Source organism: Centruroides vittatus, unplaced genomic scaffold (genome assembly GCF_030686945.1).
Source record: "Centruroides vittatus isolate TY-2023 unplaced genomic scaffold, ASM3068694v2 contig_817, whole genome shotgun sequence".
In the NCBI taxonomy this organism is placed as follows: Eukaryota; Metazoa; Arthropoda; class Arachnida; order Scorpiones; family Buthidae; genus Centruroides; species Centruroides vittatus.
The window spans coordinates 890,414-916,286 of NW_027122532.1; the positions used below are offsets into that span (position 1 = coordinate 890,414).

General features: G+C 34.3%; 2 protein-coding genes across 2 annotated transcripts in view; one reads left to right on the forward strand and one right to left on the reverse strand.

Moving 5' to 3' along the window:
• Positions 1-24,774, reverse strand: part of cu (curled) — a 63,208-nt gene extending 38,434 nt beyond the window's left edge. The window contains exon 1 of the mRNA XM_067278695.1: positions 24,688-24,774. The gene's annotated coding sequence lies outside the window, so the exon portion shown is untranslated. The remainder of the gene's footprint in view (positions 1-24,687) is intronic.
• A 157-nt stretch (positions 24,775-24,931) lies between these two features.
• Positions 24,932-25,873, forward strand: part of Sgt1 (suppressor-of-G2-allele-of-skp1) — a 47,444-nt gene continuing 46,502 nt past the window's right edge. Inside the window, exon 1 of the mRNA XM_067278697.1 lies at positions 24,932-24,990. Within this exon, the coding sequence (XP_067134798.1) occupies positions 24,962-24,990 (29 nt within the window). The 5' untranslated portion in view covers positions 24,932-24,961. The remainder of the gene's footprint in view (positions 24,991-25,873) is intronic.

The window sequence follows — 25,873 nt, forward strand, 5'->3', positions numbered from 1 at the left end:
TTTACACAGGTTTTATTGTGCACGATGCCTCCTTTAAAATGCCTCGTGTGACATTTTTAACACGTGACAGACTTTATAAGTATAAACACAAGTAAATACGAAGAATAAAATCTCGTCACCTAATTATAAACCTATACAAGAGTAAAACAATTAAATGGATTTATTTATAGAGAAGACAGAAAAAAGAACACACGATCGAAGAGCGTGCAGACAAAACAAACAATTCTGTAGCAATAATTTCTATTTTAAATACGTCAAACTTTCGAAATAAGGTAAACGAACCGACCTCGATTATCCGTATCCCAAAAAAATTAGAAATAAAAAAAATCAGCCAATCAATCATTCGAGTTAATAACTAAGTAACAGAAATAACTTCATTGTGATTTGAAAAATAATATGTTGAAGCCGTGTAATTAGCTAATGTGATGAATGGCTACAAAGTAAATGACAAATGATAGATTGAATATTGTTGTTTATGAGATTGAATTTTCGTTTAGGATATATTTATATTTTCTGCTTTAACCTTGATTACGAAAGTTTTCAATTTTTAACAATAGCTAAATGGAATTGAACAATTGCTTGCGCTTCCACTAAACTTGCTCTTCGCTATTCTTACACTTGATGTTTCCAATTATGATACATAGAGCTGTATATTCCTTTATCCTTCCACGCATTCTTTACCCCACCTATCACCTATTCCTATCCTTTATCTTCCCTTACATAGCTTCTAGTAAAAGTCCTCCTGGGAGGCACCCCTTGGTCTTATTCCCAGGAACGCCAGAAGAGGAGGATAAAGGTGCAAATCACACTTAACCCCGAGGAATTACAATATTTTTTTCTCGTTTACTTCATTTACTTTAATAATTTAATTTGTTGTAGAGTTCCAATACATATTTTGCCCCAGGCCCTATTACTCTCTGGACGGTCCGCTTATTCCATAAATCCTAAATTCGACTACTACCACAGGCAGATTTAGGGGAATCGCAGGTCGCAGCTGCATCCCTTTCTGGGGAGTTTCCCCGGGTACCATAGAAGACTAGCAGAATCATTTAGCTTGTGAGACCCAGAACACAGAGGGGATCCCAAAATTTCCGATTTTGATAACAGCTGAAAAAGCCTTTTTTTGTTTATATCAATGTAATTTATAATTTTATGGCTTTTGGAGACTTATGACGTGCCGAGCCCCATTTCGCTTCTTTAGGGCCTTGATTTTTAAATTATAATAAAAATAAATAAATAATGTGCCCTCGTTTTAACAAATATGCTTGCAGCAGAGCCACGGGCCGAGGAGGTTAAATATAAATATCCCCGTTTAAGGCACTAATATAGGGCTTCATCCAATCAGAAAGCCATACAAATGTACGAATAAAATAATTTTTTTGGGGTCTTCGATCTCTTAATGTATATCACTTTCATATCATAATATGATTCAAACTCTGGATACAAAAAGGGACTCTTTGGAGGCCTTTCTGAGTGCAGAGCATGAGCCAAACGAGTCCTTTCTAGTTTTGATCTGTGTACAGCAATATTGGAATTCAGGGGTTCAATTTTGCCCATTACGGATGAGTTTGAATCTCAACGGGCCTTAACAATCACGAGAAAATTTGATCCCAATACCCTATCATGGATGAAGGAAGGATAAGGCATTGATTTAATGGGTTTTTGACACAGGGATGCCCCATTCGTGAGAATTTTATATGGAAAACTAGCCCCTATTTGTGTGTTACATGCGTGATAAAAACCCAGAAAAATCCATAAGGCTAGGCTTTTGGTCGGGTGCGAACCCCTGATCCAGTGTTCAGTGATTTTATACACTCTGCCACTTGTGGACCAGGAATTATTTTGAAAAAAAAATACAGTAGGAAACAGAGATAAAAATACTAGACATAAAATATCAAAGAAGGATTATGACAGCAAGGGAACATTTTAAGTTTGTGATACCTGTAGGATTTGATTGATGGGATAAGACAATGCAACACGTGGGACATGTCAAGGGATGCCTCCGGGAAGACTCTCTACGGGAAACTGGTGTTAGACGCAAGAAGAAAACTCCAGGTGGGTAGCTCGTTGGTCAGGCGCAAATCCACGACCCGTGACGCCAATAATCCTTCCTTTAACTGTCTTGTCTGTTTGAAGTCCTTCAAGGAATCTAACATTCCCGGGAAACCTTTTATTCTTTGGTTTCCAGTTGAACATTGAAAGATAAGAAACGAGATAGGGGCAGAAACAATTAATAGAAGTGGGGCCTTCAACCCTCTCTGAAAGGCATAAAAAAAAAAAAATCAATAAAATAGCTGAAGTGAAGGATCCGAGTTCGAGTCGGTTTCTCTCCCGCGCCGCAAACCAACTCCAACTTGGGTCTTTCAGACTTATAGACGTGATTTAAAAAAGCCCTATTAGGCCCCTTAAAAACTTTATCACAAAAACATTGTATAAAGAATCGTCTATGCCTGGGCACTGTCTACACGACTGTAAGACACCGTGAATCAATTTTAAAGCAATATTTTTGGAAGTATAAATACGCAATTAACGATCCAGTATGGGAAAAAAATAATTAGTTCCGGTTGAGAAATAATCCACGCGCTTTCACAGCATACAAATTATTTAATTTCACTAACGTATCATATAATTAAAGCTAAATACTAGTAGAATAAAGGTAACAATTCCATCAGATGTATTCTACGGCTTAATTATATCAATCGGAATTTTATTTAAAGGTGTGAATTCTAATCCTACTCTGAATTCCTCCCTTCGAAATCAATTGCTTTCAACCTTTACATGATACCAAACTAAATCTCGTTGGAGGATCCTAGGATATCAGCATGTCTCACAAATTAGGATACGGCAAAGAAACATGTGGGTGTCTCCCAAGACTTTCTATTTAGATACTAGACACATGCTCTATGGGTAACTGGCCCATATTTAGATGTCAAACACGCGAAGAAAACCCGGAAAACTCCGCACGGTGAGACGTGAACCCACGACCAAATACGGGTACTCAGTGGTTTAGCCATTCGGCTACTAGTGTGCCTCAATAAAAGATTAAAAACCACTGGTTTAAGTCTTGGTTTCTTTCACATTGCACCAAATTTCTGTGTATATCTTCAGATAATTACTATTTTTCCATCATTCAACAAACATTTCCAACATTTTTTTTTTTGAATTTTTTTCAACATATCAATGCAACCGGCACGAAACAATTTAAGAAACGTCACGCCATGCAAATTTTCACGTGTAATTCCATGAAATGGTTCAAAAGTCAGTTAATCACTTTGTAAAAGAAAATCCACGTTCTAAACATCCGCAATTGAAACAGTATTTGAAATTCAAGGAAAGAAAGCTCGACTTCTGGGCCACCCTGTGTTATACTTTAGATATTGGAGTTACTAATAATGATTAACACGATGACACGCAATTACTGTATTATCCCAGGGCATAAGAGAATTACGATGATACCGGGGTTAGTCACAAATGTAGTGCCTACCCCCTTAGAAAACCATGAATACAAACAACCTCTGAACAACGGCCACTGATTCGGAAAAATAAAAATAAAATGTCCGTGTTCGGAGGTGGTCGTTGCTTGGAGGTTATTTTGGCATTTCAAAAGAAACGTCCCTGAAAAAATGGCCGCCTTTTAGAGGTGGCCGTCGTTGGAGGTTCGACTTTATATAAATAAAACCAAAAATACTCTCTTCACCTCTTATCAAGCCTTACCAAACCTTCATTCGTATCAACTTTCGTAGCTTTTTATTGTGCAAATCAAAATTTTGGGGCCTTATCCGTGTCTAGGGCCTCCTACATCTAATCCCGATCTTATCAAATATGAAAAACATTTAATACAATGGCGATGATAATTTGAACCTTACTCGACCTTAAAATATAAATTTTAAGGTCGAGTAAGGTTCAAATTACTCTGAAGATGAACAAGTAACGCCATCTGCAACTAGAAAGTGTATCTAAAAAGTTATTTAATGGCACATTTAATTAATATTACTGAAAATTGATCAAATTTTCGGTTAATTCTACTCAACAACAATTAATAATTAGACTAATTATAATACAATATTTTATTAGAAATTTTTAATTAATAATTAAACGAACAGGATATGGCAGTGTTAGTGATTCTTGTGTGGAGAAATGAACTGTGTTTTACTATGCCCTAAAATAAGGTTAGAAAATATAAGAATTGGAATTATATATAAATTGTTTTCTCCATTTTTAAAGTAAAGATCCGGATTTTTATCTAAGCTAAAAAATCTGAGGCCTAGGGTCTCGCATTTTACATGTATCATTGGTAGAGGAAAAGGGCCTGTATAAGTTAGGGCCACAGGTCTTAGTATAGCCCTCAGTAAGTGGAATTGAGTAGGAGTACAAGTGAAAGTACAGCACTTTCACTTGTACTGTACTCTCTATCAATGAAAGCAAGCATAGTATAGTGTGGCCCAAAACTCATTTAACCACTCTTACTGCAGTCTCTACTAACAAATTTTATTCATAAATTGCTTAATATGACACCCTCTGTGTTCGATAGAGAGGGTGATTTAAACACCTTCCACCCTCTCTAAAACGTTTCTACGTATTGTCTGCTATGAAGCTGTATTGTTATCGAAGTGCACAAAAACTTCTGCAATCATTCTCAGTTAACCAATTTTTGAGCCACCCCGTATACAAACCTTTGTCCGTTCACAGAAAGAAAAATGCGATTTTATTCTAAGTGAGACCTGAACCCACGTATTTGTACATGTCAAACGAATTAATCTAATTAGTCATGGCTTCTGTCTGTATCTCTCTCAGTGTCTTTCAATGGATTTACATTAATTTTAGTGTTATTTCATCAATGGTATCAGCAAATTTGCATATAAACTATACTCGAGTACTTGGTATATAAGCAACATACAAATACACACATGCGAAAAGACATTAAACAATGGGAAACCGATCTGTTGGTCGAGCATTAACAGTAGTGTTGGATGTCCGAATTAGACAGTGCAAACCTGTATTCACCTCACACTATTAGTGACTTGGACGAAGAATCCTCTCCTATTTCGAAAAAAATTCATATACAGTATTTGCAAAGATAATGGGACCTTCTTTGTGTACTTTTGGCTCCAGAATGTATCAGTAGTGTAACCAGGGACCTCCACGGTCACACTACTGATTAACAGGGAAAATATAGAAAGTAACAGAAGGAAATACTCCACTGAACAGAGGAAAATGACCCGCAGTTAGGTAGGAACAAAGAAAAATAACCCGTGTAGTAACAGAGGATAAAAATTCACCGCAAAATTAACACAACTTTAAACCATTACACGAAGAATACGATAAATGAATAAATAAAAATTTAATTCTTCTATTTAAAAACTCTCGTCAAAATATACTACATCTATCTATCTAAAAAATACATTTATTCCAAAAAATCTTCTTTAAAAGTTTGATGTATATTAAATAAGAAAATACCCCATTGTTGATTAATCCACTGTTTTTTTTTTTAAGTCACAAGCCTTCGGGTATTGTTAAATTTAAAATCGAAATACAGAATAATCATCATAAAAAAAGTCAAAACATTTCATCTGTCCATTAACGAACGTCGACCAGATGTTGTACTAAGAGGGGGGAAGGCAGGTGCTCGAGCAGGTGTTACCATAGTGATTGGAAACGCCCGGAGTGACGTCACGAAACATATGTGACATGAATCACAAAGTTAGTTCTTCATGTATATATAAATTTCTTTTTTTATTCTTCATATCAATAAACCATGGTTCCACTTGAAATGAAACTTCATCTGTTCTACGAATAGGTGATTACAGTGATAAGGATGTAGGGGTGGCGGCGACATTGGCGAGTTGATAAGGTTGGGATAGAGGAGATCGTTCCATGTTTCTCTATCCAAAGCTTCCCATTTGTAATCTTCGAGTCCTTTCTCTACTTCAGCAAAGAGCCTTTGAGCCAAGCGTATGTTGTCGCGTATGACACCCACTTCGTGTTTGACTTCTTGCAACTTTCTCCTGTCCTCCGAGAAGGAGCATCGAACCGTTCTAGGATATATTGGACCCGTCTGAAAACAGAGAAACAGTGACGTCAGTAGTGTCGTACGCGTTTACGCGCTCGGATTTTTTAATGGTTTTCGAAAGCACGCGCGGATAATGTCCCAATTCCGAAATCGTAAAATATTTTAAATTAGTTCCTGGAGGAAAAAGTAAAGGCCATAAAAATGGGATCTTTGGAACGATTAAATCCTCCTAAATGGGTTAAGAGAAATTTTCTTCTTTTCTTTTAAAAAACTATAGATTTTAATCGATAAAAGCAAAAAAATTGAAAGTTTTTCATAGTGTTACTTACGAGGATCATTTTCGGAACGGGGCATTCGAGGATCTACATTCCTAAATACTGTTTCACGAAGCTAGAAGTGACTAAGACTCGGTAACTAGGCAACTAACATAGATAGATCCGTTAGACGGACGCCAATCAATAAAAAAAATCATCCATAACACCGATAACACTTTTATCATTGTTACTTATACACCGAACAGGAGTGTAAGAATCGAAAACACCGTACAATTTTGCGTATCTCACCATTTTTTACAGCAGAAATCAAGGCCAACGAAGGGCAAGGACTTTTTTATTTTCAGTGCCAATATCGCTGTGTTACCACACCGTTCCGCCTACGCCACGTTACTGTAACAATACGAACGAAACCGCCGTGGTATTAGAGTAACGAACGTTTTTAAGTGGTTAATACCAGAAGAAGAAAGTGCAAACTCTCACTTACCATTGATGATGACACTTTAAAAAGTCGTGATGTCAACTACTAATTGTTATGAAAACTACGAGACAGATGGCGCTCGAACTATTAACCGGTGTACAGTGTACGCCAATGAAAAGGTTCAGACGACACACGCATACTTTAAACACGCGGGAACAGGACGTGCATGCTTCACACAATGCAACTGAATAACTAACCTTCGCAGCGGGATGGACGTTTCCTGTCTGCATGGACGTTACAAATTTCCGACATTTTTTTTTATCTAGTCTACACCTGCTTCCCATCTTTGACAAACGTTCTGTTCGCATGACATCCCTTACGTAACCGAAATTTAATACTTGAAAATCAGAAAAAAAAGAAAAAGAAATCAATTATAAAACTACTGTGTGAAACTATAAGTAAAGAATTTTTGCGCGTGGAAAAATCGATGCCCGGGTGGAAATGATTGATTTTTTCCACACACACACAAAAAACACGGATGTATTAATTGTCTAATTGAGTTAAGCTCGTGAAATGTGGCTCTTGATTACGTCGAGGCTTGTGCTGGCTAGGGGCCACGAGCTTAGAGGGCCCTCTCGCTTGGTTTATGCAGTCGGCCTCCTGGAAAGGTCCCACATATTTCGAACCGAACTCTGCAAGTTCTTATATGAAGACAATGACGTCGATATCTAGTCGATATGTGTATTCGCAAAGGCACCCGCCATTAGAGGGCCCTCTCGCTTAGTTAATGCAGTCGACTTCCCGGAAAGGCACTACATTTATATTTTGCGCCGTGCTCGGTAACATATTGGAGGAGGTTCTTACATCGAGACAGTGATGTCGATAGTTAGTGTGTGTTGCCTGTGTATTCGCTCAGGGCCCCTTTCAGTTGGTTAGTAAATTCGGCCTCCTGGAAAGGCCCTACATTTATATTTTGTACCGAGCTTGGAAAAATATGGAGACAGTTTTTACACCAAGACAATAATGTCGACATCCAGATGTGCATGGATCCCGCGCTTAGGGGGGCCTTCAGCTTGGTTATCGGGGTCCTTGAAAGGCCCCACGAAATACGGAGCCGGAGATATCCATCTGAGATAAAGTTAAATTAAATAATTTCTCATCGCTGAGTGCCTGTTGGAAAATGGAGAATGGTGAGGAGGGATTGCACTTTGCAAGAAATTCAAAACTAGTTTCCATGTTAATTAATCAATACGAAACTCTTTTCAAGGCGTTTTAATGATGTAGATATGCGCCTTTCGAATGAAAACAATAATAATGTATGCTTTGTAATCGCACAATAAGCATTCTTATTATTATTAAACAAAATTCAGTTCATCTACGGTGCAATAACCAAAGGTTCTTTATCTTAATCTTTGCACGTCTCTAAATGAAAGAGAAACTAATGGCATGATCTGTGAAGGGGATATTAAAAATAACTTAAACACTTGGCTGCACACAGGGGGACACACCTAAGAAAGGGAGACTTATAGAAAGCCAGAGATATTTGGTCTAGGCCTCATATTTTTACTCTGTGATCTCAGGGGCGCCGTACCTGTTCTCTTTCTTAGGGAAGAGAAGCCTAGTTCGGACCACATAAGTTAAACATACTACAGCTTAGGCCTCTTACGCAGCGCACGTAGTTTAGGGCACGACGCTTCGAAATTTATTATTATTTGATGGAGGAGAGGGTCTCATATAAGAGCAGGGGTCCCCAACCTTTTTGTACCTAAGAGCACATTCTAGAATACCGGCTGGACGACGGGCACCATTTATTTTTTCAAGGTGAATTTATATTTGGGCATAGTTAACAGCGCCGGATTAAGCCTCTAGCGGGCCCTAGACAAAATTTAAATTGGGCCCCATTTAAATAAGTTGCATCTAAACAAATCTTATATAATGTGACATTAGCATGGGTGACACCCGGTGCGGATATCGTGGTGTCACCCAGGAATATTTCTAGATGGTGCGATAGATATCGTGGCAGAGATTACTTCTGACACACGGATGGCTGTTGACCTTTTTTTTTATTTTTTTTTATTTTTTTTTTTTTAGTTAACGACTGCTGAAATTTCTAGGTCACTCCAAGTTACGGGCCATACACGTTTCCCTACTTTGATTTTATGGTATTCAGAACGGACCGATTTACTTCATTTCAGGTATGGGAAATTGAATTGGTGCAGATTTGGCGGAGGGGAAAAAGAGATCGGTCGCATTTCACTTTATGCTTTCATCTGTGTTGGACGCCATTTCTACTTTTGAATGGTTAATCATTCAAAGTGAAAAAACTTTTACATAGCATTTTATCGAAAACCGAAATACTTTTATTTTTATCGTGGTCGCACAGTGGCGGGCACACGTAAAACGATTGGCGGGCGCCATGGTGCCCGCGGGCATAGGGTTGGGGACCACTGATCTAGAGCCATAACAAATCTAAACCAAGCCCCAAAAAAGTAAACGGTCCAACCCTCTGTCCATATTTGAAAGGTCCAAGACCCGTAGTGATGGTCGATAACGGACGTGTTGGTAAAATACAAATGGGACTAGGCACCGTGACGGGTCCGATTCGTAATTTGCCAGAGGGCCCTAATTTGCCAGAGAGTTTGGTTTATTTGTTTACGGCAAAGCGACACGTGGACGATCTGCCGAGGGGGTGTCTCTCGGGAAGACTTTCTGAGGGAAACTGGCTCCTATTTAGATGTTACAAACGTGAAGAAAACCCGAAAAACTCCATGTGGCCGAGATGCGAACCCACGACCAATTAGTTTTATCCACTCGGCCACAATCTAGTTAGGACCTAACCGTTAGGCTCTCTGAATGTGTTGCATAGGATTATTTACGAGAGAATAAATAATACATTGATGTTTTGGTATACAATATTCTGATGTAACCTTAAACTCTAACCTTATAATCCCTTCTGATAATTGAATTATCAGAACGGGATTATAAGATAGCTAAGATATATTTTAAAATAAAAGTTTGTAAACAATATCACTTAAATATTTATTCTGTTTATCAGTTTACCCTGATAAAATCACCTGATCCAGTCATGATACAAAAAAACCATGCTTGAATACTAGATTCGGAGGTGAAAATCAGGAAACCAGGCATTTTAATTTTGTAAATTACAAATTGATGCCAAACTATTCACGATTATTCAAAAATCCTTTGAAGAAAGAGTGGAGAAATAAAAAAAAAAAAAAAAAAAAAAAGAGAAATTCGATTTACACAAGGTGATTTGAGATTATTCGTTACAGTTGAGAGATAAGCGTTCATATCTAACGATAAGAGCGATCTTTGAAGCTGAGATAACTCTATTATAATTATACCAAACACCGGCTCCATATTTAGTAATACAAAATTTAAATGTGAGCCCTTCCGAGGCGCAGAGGGTCAGCAATAATCAAGCGTGGGACCTCCTCTAACTCTCAAAGAGTGCGCCCTGAATATATGAGATGCAGAACGTCCATTTAATGGCATCATTCCTAAAGATTTTTTTAAAATGTTTCTCGGAAATTTGCAGCTTTTTTTTGAAATATTTTTAATATCTTCTCGTTTCCTGTAAACTCCAATTTGATATTTACATCCTAATTTTATTGGGCTCTTAATATTATTACATATGTGTCGATTTCCTCAGTAGCTTATATCATTGTTTTTAATGACGTGACGTTTTCACTGTTCTGTTTGTCTGACCTTCCACAGCAATGTTCCAATAATTAATAAATATAGAATATAATTACTGAATTTTGGATGAACCAGTTAGATGTGGGCCTCCTATGGAGTGGCCTCTTCCAAGTTGAGATTTAACACGTGCAAACATATTGTGAGTTTCTCAGCTCGGCCTTACAAGAGTTAAAGAGTTAAATCCAATATAAGGAGCAGTTTTTAATGACTTGCAACTATCGACATGGAAGAAAACTTTCAGAACAACGTGGCTTCCCTCCATTTTTGCACAAATTTTAATTATTCCACCATACATTTCTCTTTTATGAAAGGATTTTGTGGCCGTTTTGTATACAGACTTCCCTTTATGACCGTAAGAATTGAGTTATAACTTATCACAGCATTAACTATAGTTATTCTATAAAGATATAAGGTTTTCACTTATTCCATGTTCCGTGTCGTTATAATTAACCTTGCGGAATACACCTGCCACGTGCAAGGATGTGCTCGCCTGATTGAACGCACGAGAACATTATAATGTTCTGATGCACGCACGTACACTTAGACGAAAATTATAGATCCATTATGTAAGCAAAACAAATAGCCTTAACATCTGGCACCTTCTCCCTCTTCCTTTCCAATACAAGAATTATCAGGTATAAGGTTAATCCGGGCATTGTTCTCGCTGGTGCACGTGTTTCGTTCTTCTAATGAACCACGTGTTACGTCAGCATAAGATGTATGGTTAATGAGGACTTCACATCCTTTTAAACATACAAAACTAAGCTTACAGAAAACCTTAAAATACTCAAAATTACTCAAACTTACAAATAATAAGTAAGGAATTTATAATTAAAATTTCATCCGTTTGCTTGTTTATCCGCACGTTTTCGAAGAATTTCTGAAATTACTATTAGAAAGTTCTATAATTATTACTTTTGAGTGTTTTATGTGTAACAAAGAAACAAGGACTTTGGAATAAATTTTGAACAATCTGAAATTCTCTTTAATGTGAAATAATTTATATTCTCAAAAATATTAATAAATTTTAAAAACCAAAAATGAAAAATTAATAAATGAAGTAAAGAACTTTATTAAAATACATATTTTGAGATTTTTCGCTCTTAATTTGAATATAGTCCGCGCTTCGAAAGAGTAGACACGAATCAGCCTGAGCTGGAAGAGTCTATGTCAGATGAAAGGGATGAAAGGTTAGGTTCCAGTTAAATTTAAATTACGCTTACGAAATTAATATTTTTATATAATAAAGAGCGATGGAACTTCTTTATTTAGTGGTTTTCACATCAGTAAAATTACATACGCGATATACTACTGTATAAAGTCGTATAACATGCTCGATTGGCGACAGAAAAAAAAATGAAGGAAAAAATTACCTCTCCAGAAATTCTACCTGTAAACAAAATTAAGCCTTTTTAAAAAAATAAAACATATTTGTAATGTTTTGCAGCAGGGATTATCGAGTGCTTAAAACAGGGGAAAAGTATATATGTGTAATGAAGTTGAATGGAAATCGAGCGGCAAATTATACTGATTTATATGCCCTCTACCACATATCACTTCATATTTAACTATTGGTTAAATATAAGCTGTATAAGCTATGAAAGAGTAATCTATTAAAATTTTATTATAATATACATTTAGAAAAAAAAAAAAAAATTCCAGTAACGAGTTGCTTAACTTTCCAGGGAAACATTTACAACTGCGTGTGGCCACATCTGTTATAAAAAGTTTTAAAATAAAATATCGTATTATCAATTATTATAAAGTAGCAAAAGTAGAGATGAGTTTTATAAAAAAAATTGTAAATGCTAATAACTAGTAAAATCGTCATTAAGTCCGATCCCACTCGAGATATGATACATGACCCCTGTACTCACCACCCCCTCGACCTTTACCACAAAAATTTAATAGCACCAATCCTCCTAATACACAAACTTTCCCACAAAATTTCAGAAATTTTCGATAGAAGACACAGGAGTTATTATCTTCCAAAGCTGAACAAAATCCAGCTCCCATACATAGTAATGTCTATACATATAGAAAAAAAACTCCCGTTCTAGGGTACCAGGATCGACTCTGAGGGATCGGTCCGTTCGTATATGTCGGGTCCCGTCTCTCACCACCCAACCGCCCCATTGTGCGCCTGGCCTAACCCATAACGGGCTTGATAAAAAAAAGGCCCTGTTGATGCCTGTAAATAAGTGGCTTTCAACGAGGCTTTCGCGACATCTGTGTTGCAACACGATTCCTTAAAGTGAGTTTCACACACCAAAGCACACAGGATGCAAGCTTCGAAAACTTCTGTCGATATAAAAACCTATAATTATGAATACATCAGCATAAAAAGATTCAGTTTCGTCATACACACAGCCTTATATGCTGAAAACTATTTGAAGTGAGATGAAATCTTCATGGTAAATCAGATAAATTTGATTAGGATTGCATCGGGAAAGTGGACGCTAATAAAAATTTTGAACGTTTTAAATTAAATTTCTCCTTCTTCAGCATTATTAGTCACAATATTGATCGAATTAACTATTAAAATATTATTATTTCATTACTCCTAGAAGAAAAATATAGATCTAGGGAATAAAATTAAATATAATGTAGAGAGATGTATCTATTGAGGGATAGAGAAAATACTCAGTGAGTTGATGATATATATATATGTAAGTGCGTTAAACATGAATTAAATTTCTTAGGGACCAACTAATACATTACAATACATATAAATGTTCTATTTTCTTGTCTACACCAGTGTTTGTATAATATCATTCTTTAAAATTTAAATCTTCAGTACCAGTTCTAATTTATACGATTACATATTATGATATTTAACTTGTTAATTATAAACAAAAGTGTAAATTAATCGCGTGAAAAATATTCAAAATGGCGGATACAAAGCAAAATATCTTACTAGTTATATAACTCGCGCCATCTGTTGAAAACGTAGAGAAGTATAACTTCTCCTATTTTTTAAAAGATGGCGCGATTAGACCCCCTCGCTTTTACGACCCGATTGGTTATGGTCGAACGCCGTCGTAAAGTGAAACGTCCTATGTTCCCATATGATATTGAGATTCAAATTCTGTAAATAGAGGATTAACGAAATTCGGTTAAATGTTTTTTGCCTTGTGTATATTTGAATGGTTAATTGACTTTTGGGCCATCTTGTATTTATAAGCACAGTTTAAATACAGTATATGTAGAGTATGATAATTTAAGTAATTAATGAATTATAATTGAATGAAATACGGGGTGCAAGACATATACAATACATTGCAGATAGCATGAGTTATAATTTTTGAGGTCTCAAACATACATTTTAACTTGTTCAGAAATAATTGAATGTTATGAGGAAGTACTCGATCTTGAGAGTATTCCCCGTGCAGGAACAAAACAAAAAGAAACAGGAATAAATCACACACTCTATGACTCCAATGCAAGGAACTTAAGGTTTATTTTAGTCCTTCCAATCACTACTCTGTCCCTCCGCTATAACAGACAAAAAAAAAAAAAAAAATCTTGTAGAATTGACTCATTGTCTGGGTGAACTATTAATTTTGTCCAGGAATTTCATAGAAATTATGAAATTACGATGAAACAAAGTTCTTGCAAATATTGTTATAAATTTACACCATTTGAACAATGAAAGACCTCACACTCACTGAAACTCATCTGCCATTCCACCATGTTACTCTATGCTAACAGGTGACACGCAACCTACCTGTCAACCATTTTTTTTTTTTGCTTGTATGTTACTCCTATGGAAGTCCCTAGTCCCTAACTGTAACTGATTTACAACCAGCACACACACATTATTTTTTGCATTGTAAAATGACATCGCGCCTGCATCAGGAACTTCTGTTCGAACAAACCTGACCTACCATCTGGGTCAGCGTTTTTGTAAAAGTGGCAACACTAGGGAAAAGACTTAACTTCAGTGTTTCCTATTTAATGCTCCTAAGAAAGATTGTTCACAAGTATTCATTGGCACTAAACAAGGGATGGAGATTTATGTACTGTACAGTCAAATCTCGATACAGGGTACTCATAAACGAGAATGGATCTTCACAAATATTGAACAAGGATCAAACACTTCAGTAAAGCTGTTCCTTGCGAGTTGCCATAAGTCACATCTAGCTAAACATACAATTTTTCATTGTATATAGCAGAGGTGGCCAACAAGTCGATCACCAAGCCAATTTTGGTCGATCGCTCGTGATGTCTTGACTTAATGTATTATATTTGTAACCAAACGCAACAGTATGCGTGCAGTTATGACTCGGCTCATAAGCAGTGCACCTCGTACCGAAACACAGTGTATAAACATAGTATGCATTTCACACCTCCCCCTCCCCACTTAGACTATGCCTATGACAACAAGTCGATCACAACACATTTTTAAGATAAAAAGTAGATCTTATGTGCACAAAAGTTGGCCACCCCTGGTATATAGCATTGTTACCACGTAACTTTCAAATGTTCGGGTTTACGTATAAATCTAATTAACATATATCATTCTTATTGATTTATTGGAGGTCCCCTATCTATACCTGTGGGACCACTGATTTCTGATGCAATTACATGTCCAACTCTCAGAATTTTAATTATCAGTAAGAACATACCATATTTATTGGAGAACTGCAATGATTTGAAACGTAAATTGCATATTTTATGATTTTTTAATCTCGCTCCTACAAAAATTAAAAACTGTCAAAAATAAAATGAAATACAGTAATTTGGGTAGTGTAATTATTTTTTCTAGTAAAAATTTCATAAATCAGACTTGAAGGAAAATTACATTTTACTATATCCATGTAAATTATGAGGAAAACAAGCTATTGCAACACAAAATTGAGGGGAATAAACTAAATGCCAGACAAGAAAAAAAACTAAAATTTCTAGTAACAGCTATTTAATGTTAAAAGTTATGAAATAAACAATTTCTTTTTAATATATAAGAAAAATTAAAGAATTAAATTACGAACTTTTTATCAGTCAGTCATCCGAATGTCATACTGATGATATGGACATTATAAATTACAGCAACAAATTATACTAATAATTATATTGAAGGAAAATCAATATATAACAACTATAAATTTTCAATTTAGATTAATCTGTTCTCCAAAGTCCATCAGACTTCAGTACTTTATTTTTATGCAAAGCCAGCCACAATTTCATTGTGAATTCCATTATCAAGGATCAAAATAGTTTGGATTGTTGAGATAAGGCAATGCAACATTTAGGCAATCTGCCAAGAAAGCAACATGTTCCATAGGAAACAGGTCCCTATTTAGATGTTAGACATTGAAAAACCAGAAAATTCCACATAACCAATCTGTTGATCAGGTGCAAACTTTCAACCAACAACCAGTTCAGTGGTTTTAGGAACAAAACAGAAACAAATGATTTCTGAATAGAAAACTGAAACAAATACAAAATAAATATAACACATCTGGGGTCAAGGGTAAAACTGGGGATTTTTCTGAGCCCAGAGAAAACTTAGGGCCCAGTATCCCTCTAAATTCATGTTATCTTTACTAACAAAAATAAAATCTTTAAGTTGCTATTTACCAATAGACATTCTACATATTTCATCTGTTAAAAAAAAGGGCAAAAGTGGAATCTGTTCTACCTGGGCCCTATAACTAGCTTTCAACAGCCTTGTTTGCTATGGTTAACCTTTCATTTCTTAATGCTTAATATACATTATTTCTTTGTTAATTTATTTTACAGATTAGAAAATTTTGTTTATTTTAAATTGTAATTATTGTTAATAATATGTGCAAATTTTCACTAGCATATAAAAACTGATTAATAATAGCAAAAGTGTACTAGGAATTTGAGTTATTTACACTTAGTTTATTAAATTACAACATTACAATATTACATGTAGGCTAGTTTAAGAACCAAACAAAATTTATATGAATACAGTGTATATATGAAGTCAAATACTTTATTTAAGAATGAATTTTATATTGTTGTTTATGCCTTAATTAATCATATATAATTTATTTATATTTATTTCAATTTAAATGCAATTGCTTAAAGTTCAGTAGCTATAATATATTTCCTTCACACAATCTCTCATTAAAAATTGACAAACACAAGTATCTGTTCCCAACATTCCAACTGTAAAGAAAATTAGTATAGTGTCAGAATGATCAAAATGGACTAGCTATGGGAATGTATCACCATATGCAGAAAGTAACAGTGAATAAACAGTTTGTTCTTATGGAAAAAAAAATCATCAGTGTAGATGGTTTGATCTGGATGGAAGACATGTAAACTCTCATAACATTCAGGAACAATTTGGGGGTGTGCAGGGTGCAGCTGAATCCCTTTTCTGGAGTTTTTCCCAAGTAAAGCTTAAGTGTTTTTACCTCAGGTAGTAAAAAATTTTTGTAAGGCATATTGTTTCTTTCTGCACCTCTCTAGAGATTTCTGGATCCACTATTGACAGCAACAGAATCCTTCTTCACTTAGGGAAAAGAAGAAAAAGGAAGGACAGATCAAGAAAAAAAGAAGACAGTTACACTTTAGCAGTATAAGAGATTATACTATCACATTTGAAGTGTAAGAATCATAATAAAATGCTGCACCTAAAGTCAAAAAGCCTGCTAAAACTTTACAAAGAGAAAGAAATCAATCATACCAAAGAAACAAATATTTATTTTGATATAATGCTGAAAATGTATGTCAGAAAATAATAATCTATTTAGAAACAGTCATATCCTTTAAATTTTTGAAGGATATGACTGTTCCTAAATACTTTGTTTATAAATAGTATAACATTCCATAGTTTATGATGCATACTCAACATCACGTCTGAATTAAATAAACAATTATTATTGATATATCCAGTTTCCTAAGAATACATGTTAAATAATCTCAGCAAGCAAATCAGACTTTTTGTAATAAATATTTTTGTTTTTAGATTTGAAAGAAATATTATGATATAAAATCTTATTTGATTCTTCAGAACAGTAGTGGATCCAGAAGTACCCAAAGGAAGGCTAACTCAAAAGTTAAAAATATTTGAATAATTACTAATTATCTTTTATTAATACATGCACAGTTTCACAAATTAATAACTCCATAACAACTCCATGAGAAACTAAGAAACATTTGATGCTAGAAAGGATTAAGGAATCTAATTTTTTAAGCTGAAATTTAAACATTTTTCAAGACTACATTTCAGAAATTTGTCATGATATGACATTCCAAATAACTTTGAATTTTTCAAACAATTGAAAAAGAACTATTGAATATGTTACAGACACAAGTGTCTGTAACATATTTTTCATTTTTTCTACAAATTCTGATGTTGAAATGTATAGTTGTGCAGGCACTTGCACAATGCAACTTTTCTCCACGAGTACAATTTTGTCAATGATGTCAGCAAAGGAATACATACTTTTGTTTATTCAAGAATGTGTTTTTAACAGACAAAGCAATATTATTAATAAATTGTATAGTTAGACTTCAAAAATAGAAATGACATCATCATGCTTTGATGTTTCATAACTCACTAATTCAGCTTCAGATCAAAAAACTATCCTTAACTTTTTTATTCAGGTTTATCCCTCTACAAACCTGTGAAATTTTGCCAAACATTTCTGAAACACCCTGTATTTTAATCATTTTAACAAAATGTACAAATGTCTTAGACTAAGTAAACTATAGAACATTTATAAAAACAATGAAGTAACAACTGTGAGGACCGAATTAAGCCGGTCCGATTTTAAAATTTCATTGTTTCAAATCCCCTCGGGAGATAACGATCACAATCAGAGATAACAATCACAAGTCAAAGGATGTACAGTCTTCCACCGTCAAACTCACTTCCCTCCTCTCCGGACCCGACTTCTGAGTCACGGAGCCCGAATCGTCACCCGCCGTCGCGATTGGTGATCGTAACGGACGCAATCGGGAGTATAAATAGGGGGGAGATATCTGAGAACGGGGTGGCTGAACGTCCGAAGAAGACAAACGTCCCGGCAATTTAGAGTCCCATACGAAGACCATTCTGAGGACGCCGGATCCTGCCGCCCACCATCAGAGAAGCCGCCAGAGCCAAAGAACCTTCAGCAATCTTTGTCGATCTCTGAGAGGTATGAACCCCCCCACAATTGTGAACTCTCTCTCTCCCGCGATTAGGGAAAGGACGCGGTAGATTTCTGTATTTTGTTTGTCCATCAAAATAAATCGTCATGTGTTTTCATCCTGGGTCCGTTTATTCGAATATCGCCTTAACCTTATTGATGACCCCACACACTTCCTCCACTCGACCTGACAATTAATCACCCGATCCCGACAAGTCGGGATATCAGAAAAATTAGCCATCCTTGACAGTGGGGTGGGTCTTACCGACCTGTTCGCCGACAAAAAGGAGGTACGACTCCGTCCTACCTCTCGGCGTTCCCACACAACGAGCAAAAATTATTGTGACATCATCACAATGCTGGGCTGCAATTTTTAATCATATTCTTAATTTATTCAATTTAAAATAACTTAGAAGTTCTCAATCTCAAATTAGTAGTGTCTTGCCCCTGTGCATCATACTTTTCCTGATAACAACAGAGTCATGCTAGTCATATATCTAACTCTATTTATGGAAAAATTTTTGAATTGAAATCTCATAACTATATATGAACTAGATCAGTAGTTCACATAGTTAATTGGAGTCTCCTGCCCCTAAGCTTTCCATTTCTGATCTCAACTTTCATCTATCTAACACCATTCTCGAGATTACAAAAGGACAGACAGACAACAATGGGAATTTGTAGGTCTACAATTTTTTTCAAATTGCAGCCCAATAACTATTTAAATTATACTGCATAATTCAAAATAAATTTTAAACAACATAACATCTTAAAAAATTGTATAGAAATTTCAATATTTTTTATATAAAACTAGATTTTTTACTTCATTAAAATTTGTCTTCCTGAAAAAAAACATTACTAAATATAGAATATATTTCCTGTTCAACAGGAATTCATCTTAAATTTATGAGATAAAATCAAGCACCGAACTATTGCTTATATAAGTTGAGAATGCAAGTCACTTGGCTAGCAAACAACTTTTTATCACAATCCAAGAATTACACAAGAAAATAATTACAGTAATTTTATCATTATTCTTTTTGTTAATATCTCTGAAGCTCTAAATATTAAAACATTATTACCATTTTAAAAAAAATTAATTGAAGTCTGTTAAATAAGTAATATTTTTACTTATTATTTTGCTACTGATTTATTCAGTTTGTAAATTATTTTATTTCAGTGTCCACATTCAAACTTTATTTTCCATTAATTATGAAAAATAATTAAGTTTTACTAGATATGATAAACTTTTGGAGAATTACTGAAACTAATAAATGATACAAGGAAAAGCAGAGAAGAAAAGCAGAAGAGAATGGTTCAAAGACATGAGATTTAACAGGATTTTTGAATGAATGCTGTACTAGATGGACAGAGTAGAGCTGCTCATCATATGCAATCTTCTACTTAAAAGAAAATTTCATTGTCATCAAGTTTACAACAATTTGTTCAGTTGTAGTTACAGTTTGAACCAGTTTTCCGAATTACCTTTTGGCTTATAAGCATTTGACTTACAAACTCAATTTAAATTTTCCCACACTCAATATTTGACAATATTTAAATTTTTTTTTTTTTTTAAATGTTTCCATGAACTTTGGAATAGAAAGTGCTGTCTGATTCTACACAATTTGAAGAGGAGGTAGAATTTAAGGTTAAACTCCCTGCCTATCACTCTAAACTATTTATCTTACATGATGTAGTATTTGAAATGCTTCCCATTCTTTTCAATGCAGGGTTTATTTTTAACAGCACCTTCATTCCCTTGGATATGTTTGATTCCTTGAGTTTAATTGAGGAAATAGAGTATACTTTGTTCATTTTTAAGATCTTTATGAATCATCAACATATTAAAATTTTCTTTTTATATTTTTGTCTATTTATTTATTTGGGTTTATAAGTATTTAAACTATTTGCAAAAATTTTATCTTTTATACTGTTTTACTGTGATGTGACAAACACAAATGAAATAAAACATATATGTAACTTATATCATATAAAGTATGATCAAAAAGTTTCCATTCGAAGGCTGTACAGTCCAGATTTGGTATGCCAGTCATGCAAAAGTGCCATGACCATTTAGGCAAGCATCCCACCGTTTCACCAGGTTAAATATACCCCGTTGGTAAAACTCCTGTTTCTGCTACTTGAAGTCTGAAACTGCCTGCTTCACTTCTACATCCAACTGGAACCGCCAACCTTTTAAGGTCTTCTTTAAGGGACCAAAAGCGTGAAAATCACATGGGGAGAGATCAGGACTGTAAGGCGGGTGCTCAAGTGTCTCCCACTTTAGTGCATGTAACTTCTGCATTACGACATTTGCGGTATGGGGACGTGCGCCGTGCGTTATCATGAAGCAGAATCACCCCATTTCACAGTTTTCCTGGATGTTTCGCCTTAATCGCACATTGTAATCTCTCCAGTGTTTCGCAGTACCATGCCCCAGTGATGGATACACTTGGTTCCTTGAAATTGATAAGCAATGGGCCGTGGTGATTGAAAAACAGGGTAAGCATCACTTTTCCAGCAGATGACTGGCTCTTGAACTTCTTGGGACGAGGGGACAACAGGACGAAGGATGACACCACTGCATGGTCGCCGATTTCAACTCAGGTTCCCAGTGGTGGCACAAGCTTTCATCGCCAGCAACAATGTGCTCAAGGAACGTGTTGCCTTCAACATTGAAACACATCAGGTGCTTCAGGGAAACAGCCATCCAGTTTGATTGTTGTTTGGAATTTAATGCCAGGGATATCCACTGGCTGCAGACCTTATAGTAGCCTAACTCTTGCTAGATTATGTGTTGCATGCTACCGAAGCTTATGTCGAGATCTTTTGAAAATGCACGTATGGATATGAGATGATCCGCCCTAATCGCATCATCTGCTGCCCACTTGTTGTTGTCTGTATTAGATGTGGCTGGCCTCCCAGATCAACCTGCATCTTGGGTCAAATCTCAACAAGCTCTGAACTTTGTGCACCATTCCACTACAGTGGTTTTCGACAGGCATGCTTCTCAATACATATTTTTCATTCTCCAATGAATGTCTACTGGTGTGTTTCCTTTGGCAGCCGAAAAAATAATCACAGCAACGTTGGTCCTGTTTGGATGCATGTGGTATTAACGTTGCCATTGTTGACATTTCAGCGTTTTCCACACAATAATCCCACGCCTCGCTGTCGGTGCTTATATATCAAAATCGGCGATGCGCTAATTTGCACACATGCTGCAGCCACATCCTTAAATGAAAACTTTTTGATTGCCCCTTATATAGTTTCTATGTCAACTGTGTTTCACAGATTCCTCCCATTTATGATTGCAACTTGTGGTTGACAGAGAAGGATCTTACATTGAGCACATTCTTCTAATAAAATTTTGTCCACTTGTCTTATAATTGTCATTCTTGCAGCACCACATTTTCCTAATGGTAAAAATTTCAACTAATTTTTCCCCCATAAATCTCTTCCCCATGATCTGTGGCGTGCCTTCCCTTCACTAGGCAGCTAGCAAGCATTCTTGTCGTGGCCCCAATGTACTTCATATTTATTCCCGTTGTGAGATTCTCCAGCAGTACAGCATTGAGAAATCAGGAGTCTATGCTGTACCGCTGTCCTGCTATACAATATTTGGTGTGAGTATCAATCTATAGTAGATTTGGTGATGCTGGCAAAGAATTTAAATATTATTCTTCAAGTCCATTATAAATAAATGTTCATGATTTAATTATTTCTTATAATGTGTAATATTATAGCAAGAAGAATAGCCAGCTTACAGGATTGTCAAGTTTACACATTTGCAAGTAAACTTTTTGTTTGATCAGATTTATGCTTATTATAATCAACGTTACATAGAATCATCATACAAAACTCCTCTCAGTTTAATAAATTGCTTATATGTAGTAATTAATATCAATTTTTAGCAGAGAATCAACTATTAAATTGGTTCTAAAATGTCTACAAACTAGAAAAGATATATCCAGTATGCAACTAATTACATTTAGTAATAAAAGATAAATACTGTATATCTCGGTGGATAAGACGATAGTTGAACCATAAAAAATGGCCCCGAAAATCTGGGGTCGTCTTATAGGACAGATACAAAAAAAATTAGATTGAAATTTACATAAATTAAAACCATTATAAAAAGACAGACAAACCGTAATTATTTATTAGAAGAGAGTAGGATATGTGCACAAAATAGAATAGCCCATAGGATGTTTTTGTAAATAGTCAAGGTCATTACCTGAATGCCCGAATTAGTGCGAATGTTTGCAAAAATCACCAGATGCAAGAAAATAAAATTTGTTCATTCGAAAAGTTACAAATAGGACATAATTCCATATACACTATACAGTATTATTATTCAGATAATGATTGCTAATCTAAACTAAATTCATAGGCCGTTGATAGTTTGGTGGTCGTCTTACAGGACGGATATATGCTAAAACTATAAAACTTCGACGAAAATTTATACGTCGTCTTATCTGAAGGTCATCTTATCCGCCGAGATATATGGTATATAAAAGCAATATTTTAAAATATAGAAAAGTAAATATATATGTATCTTTTCATTAATTATCTAAAAAACAAAAATAAAATAAATTAATTATAATAGAATATTGAAATACAGTATAATTAAAATAATGTACTGAACCAAATTCATTCATAAAAAAATGATTAATTACTTAGATAATATTTATTTGTATAAAGCTTTAATGCTTATGAGGATATTTGTTATTAAACATGCAATACACTATTATTCCATTATTTAGAATCATTATGTATCATACCATAATTAACTATTTAATATCATTTAAAATACTGGCAAAATAGAATAGCTTATTAAAATTTTATGAATCTGCAACAGCAAACAGATTTTATGTAGAAATTACTATGAATCATATGGAATACATTGAAATTATATTATACACAAAAAATCCAACTACATTCATTAAAAAAAATTGTTTATAATAAATTTATACATTGAGTTTTAAATAAAAAAATAATTTTAAAGTGAAATAAAAGAATTTACATTTCAAAAGAAAAAAAATCCATGAAATTCAGATTTACAACACTTGATAAAAATTCCATCAATTCTTTTATTAAATGACTCAGTATAATTTAAAGTATAACATAGCAGATATTATTACATATCAGTTTAATATATAAATTATAATCATTTTATTAATTTCTACTTCCTTTTTATTATAACTTACACCAGAATAACAAGATAACTGTTCTTTTCAACATTCATTAAATATAAAATATCAATTTATTAAAGCAAATATATGCAATTACTTGTGTAAGTTTGCTGTAATAAAGTTTGTATATATGTATAATAATGATGACTCTAATCATGGACATACACAGAAAATTTTTCAGGGGAGGCACTATTTAATTTCTTGTTTTTTTTTCTCACAAGTAGATAATAGAATACAGTATTGCATCTATACAAAAATACAATGTCAAAAGGTGTAAGATTACATATATCACTTTACAATTATAATTTGTGAAATTTTTTATTTCATCCAGGAGAGGAAAGTGTCCCGTTTGTCCCTTCCGACAGCCCCATGACTAAAATCATAGGTAAAACAGGTAATTGTCTAAGGCCCTAATTTTCCTTAGTTGGGCCCTACATATGGAAGGGCCCAACTAAGGAAAATTTATAAGTGCAATGACTAATGAAAAGGCAAATTTAAATGCTGAACTTAAGGAAACAATTATTTTAAATGTTTTTCACAATATAAAAAGCCTTAAAAATGATTATAGAGTAAGAAAGACCCCATGAGGTCTACAGTTGCAGGCCTTAGGCAAGTGTGTAGTAAACTGTGTACATGAGCTTTAAGACACTTGTACTCATTTTTTTATGTCTAATTGAATTAAAAATGGTAACACTTTTTAATTATTAATTGTAATAAATATAAAACACTACTTAATTAAAGCAAAATTATACAATTAATTATATAATTTTACTGTAAAAATAGTTAGAATCGTTTATATACCTAATAATCAATAACAACACATGTTCAAATTCTAAATTTACACGTGTTTAACCACGAAATCGATGAATTATTACTATTTTTAAATCCAAATCCACGAATAAAACGTTATAATACATAAAATATACTTCGACTGATATAAAAATAATAAAAATCTTACCCGTTTGCCTTCTTTAATTTTAAATAATTATTATACACTTCCTTCTATAAATTATATTAACGAAATCAGCTGCTACATAAACATCACAAACCCGCACACCCTCTGGTGAAATAGATTCTTCCATATTTTTTTTAATAATAAAATTTAAATTATAATAACAAACAAAAATATTAATTAAAATAAATAAATTATTAATATATAAATTTTAATACGCGATATAAAAAGTTAAGTAATTTATCGGTGACGTCGTTGTAAGTTTTATGAAATTTTCAAAATGGCGGAAACAGCTGAATCGTCTGTTCTGTGAGTTTATATTTTTTAATGAAAATTTCAATAAAAACGATTTATTTGATTATTTTTTATTATTTTTTCGTTTATAAGTGATTTTAGCAGCGTTTTAATGCTTTAAATCTCAAATATTTTGTTTAAAATGGATATTATTTTCTAAAATTTAAATTAGTTCAAGTAGAATATTCTTTAATAAATTACTAAGAAATTCATTCATAAAATACTCAGAAATAATTGAGAAAAGTTAAAATTAATTTAAATTAAATTATTTCTTTAAGATTTTTCTAATATGACTTGAAGAGTGGAGGTTACTTTTAGGTACTGTACTTGGTTCATATATAAAATTATAAATACGGTTAATGTAACCCTTGGTGCCAAGATGGCGGCGCTTCCGGTCGCCATTTTGGGTTGGCCTGGAGACTGCGCGTTTAGCGCTATTTTGATCGGAGATCACGTGTCTCCGAAAATATAATAATCTAAGATAAAATATTGATAATAAAAAAAAACATACTCACGTTAACGATTCCTTTTTTATATTCGATCCTACTTTTTTTCCCTAGCTTGGTAGATTCCAATTTCAATTTTTGCATGTCCTTTCTTTCCTAATGTCGTTTCTGCTACAACCTTAGAAAAGTGTTTGGCTGCCTTTTTATTCACATTTGCTGTTGCCTTTTCCTATTCCTTCTCTATTTTCAGTATTTGCTGCTTATTAAAGTATTAAAGTCAGAAGTAGTGCAGATGGAACATATTGTAGATCAAACCATTTTGGAGTTTTCCCAGTCCCTGGACACATCGCAACCAATTGTTTTGCGAAAAATTGGAAACTGTCTCCAGGTTTTCTTTATACTTATTCAATCAGATATATGCTTCGGACAGTGCTGAATGCTGTAATTCCATT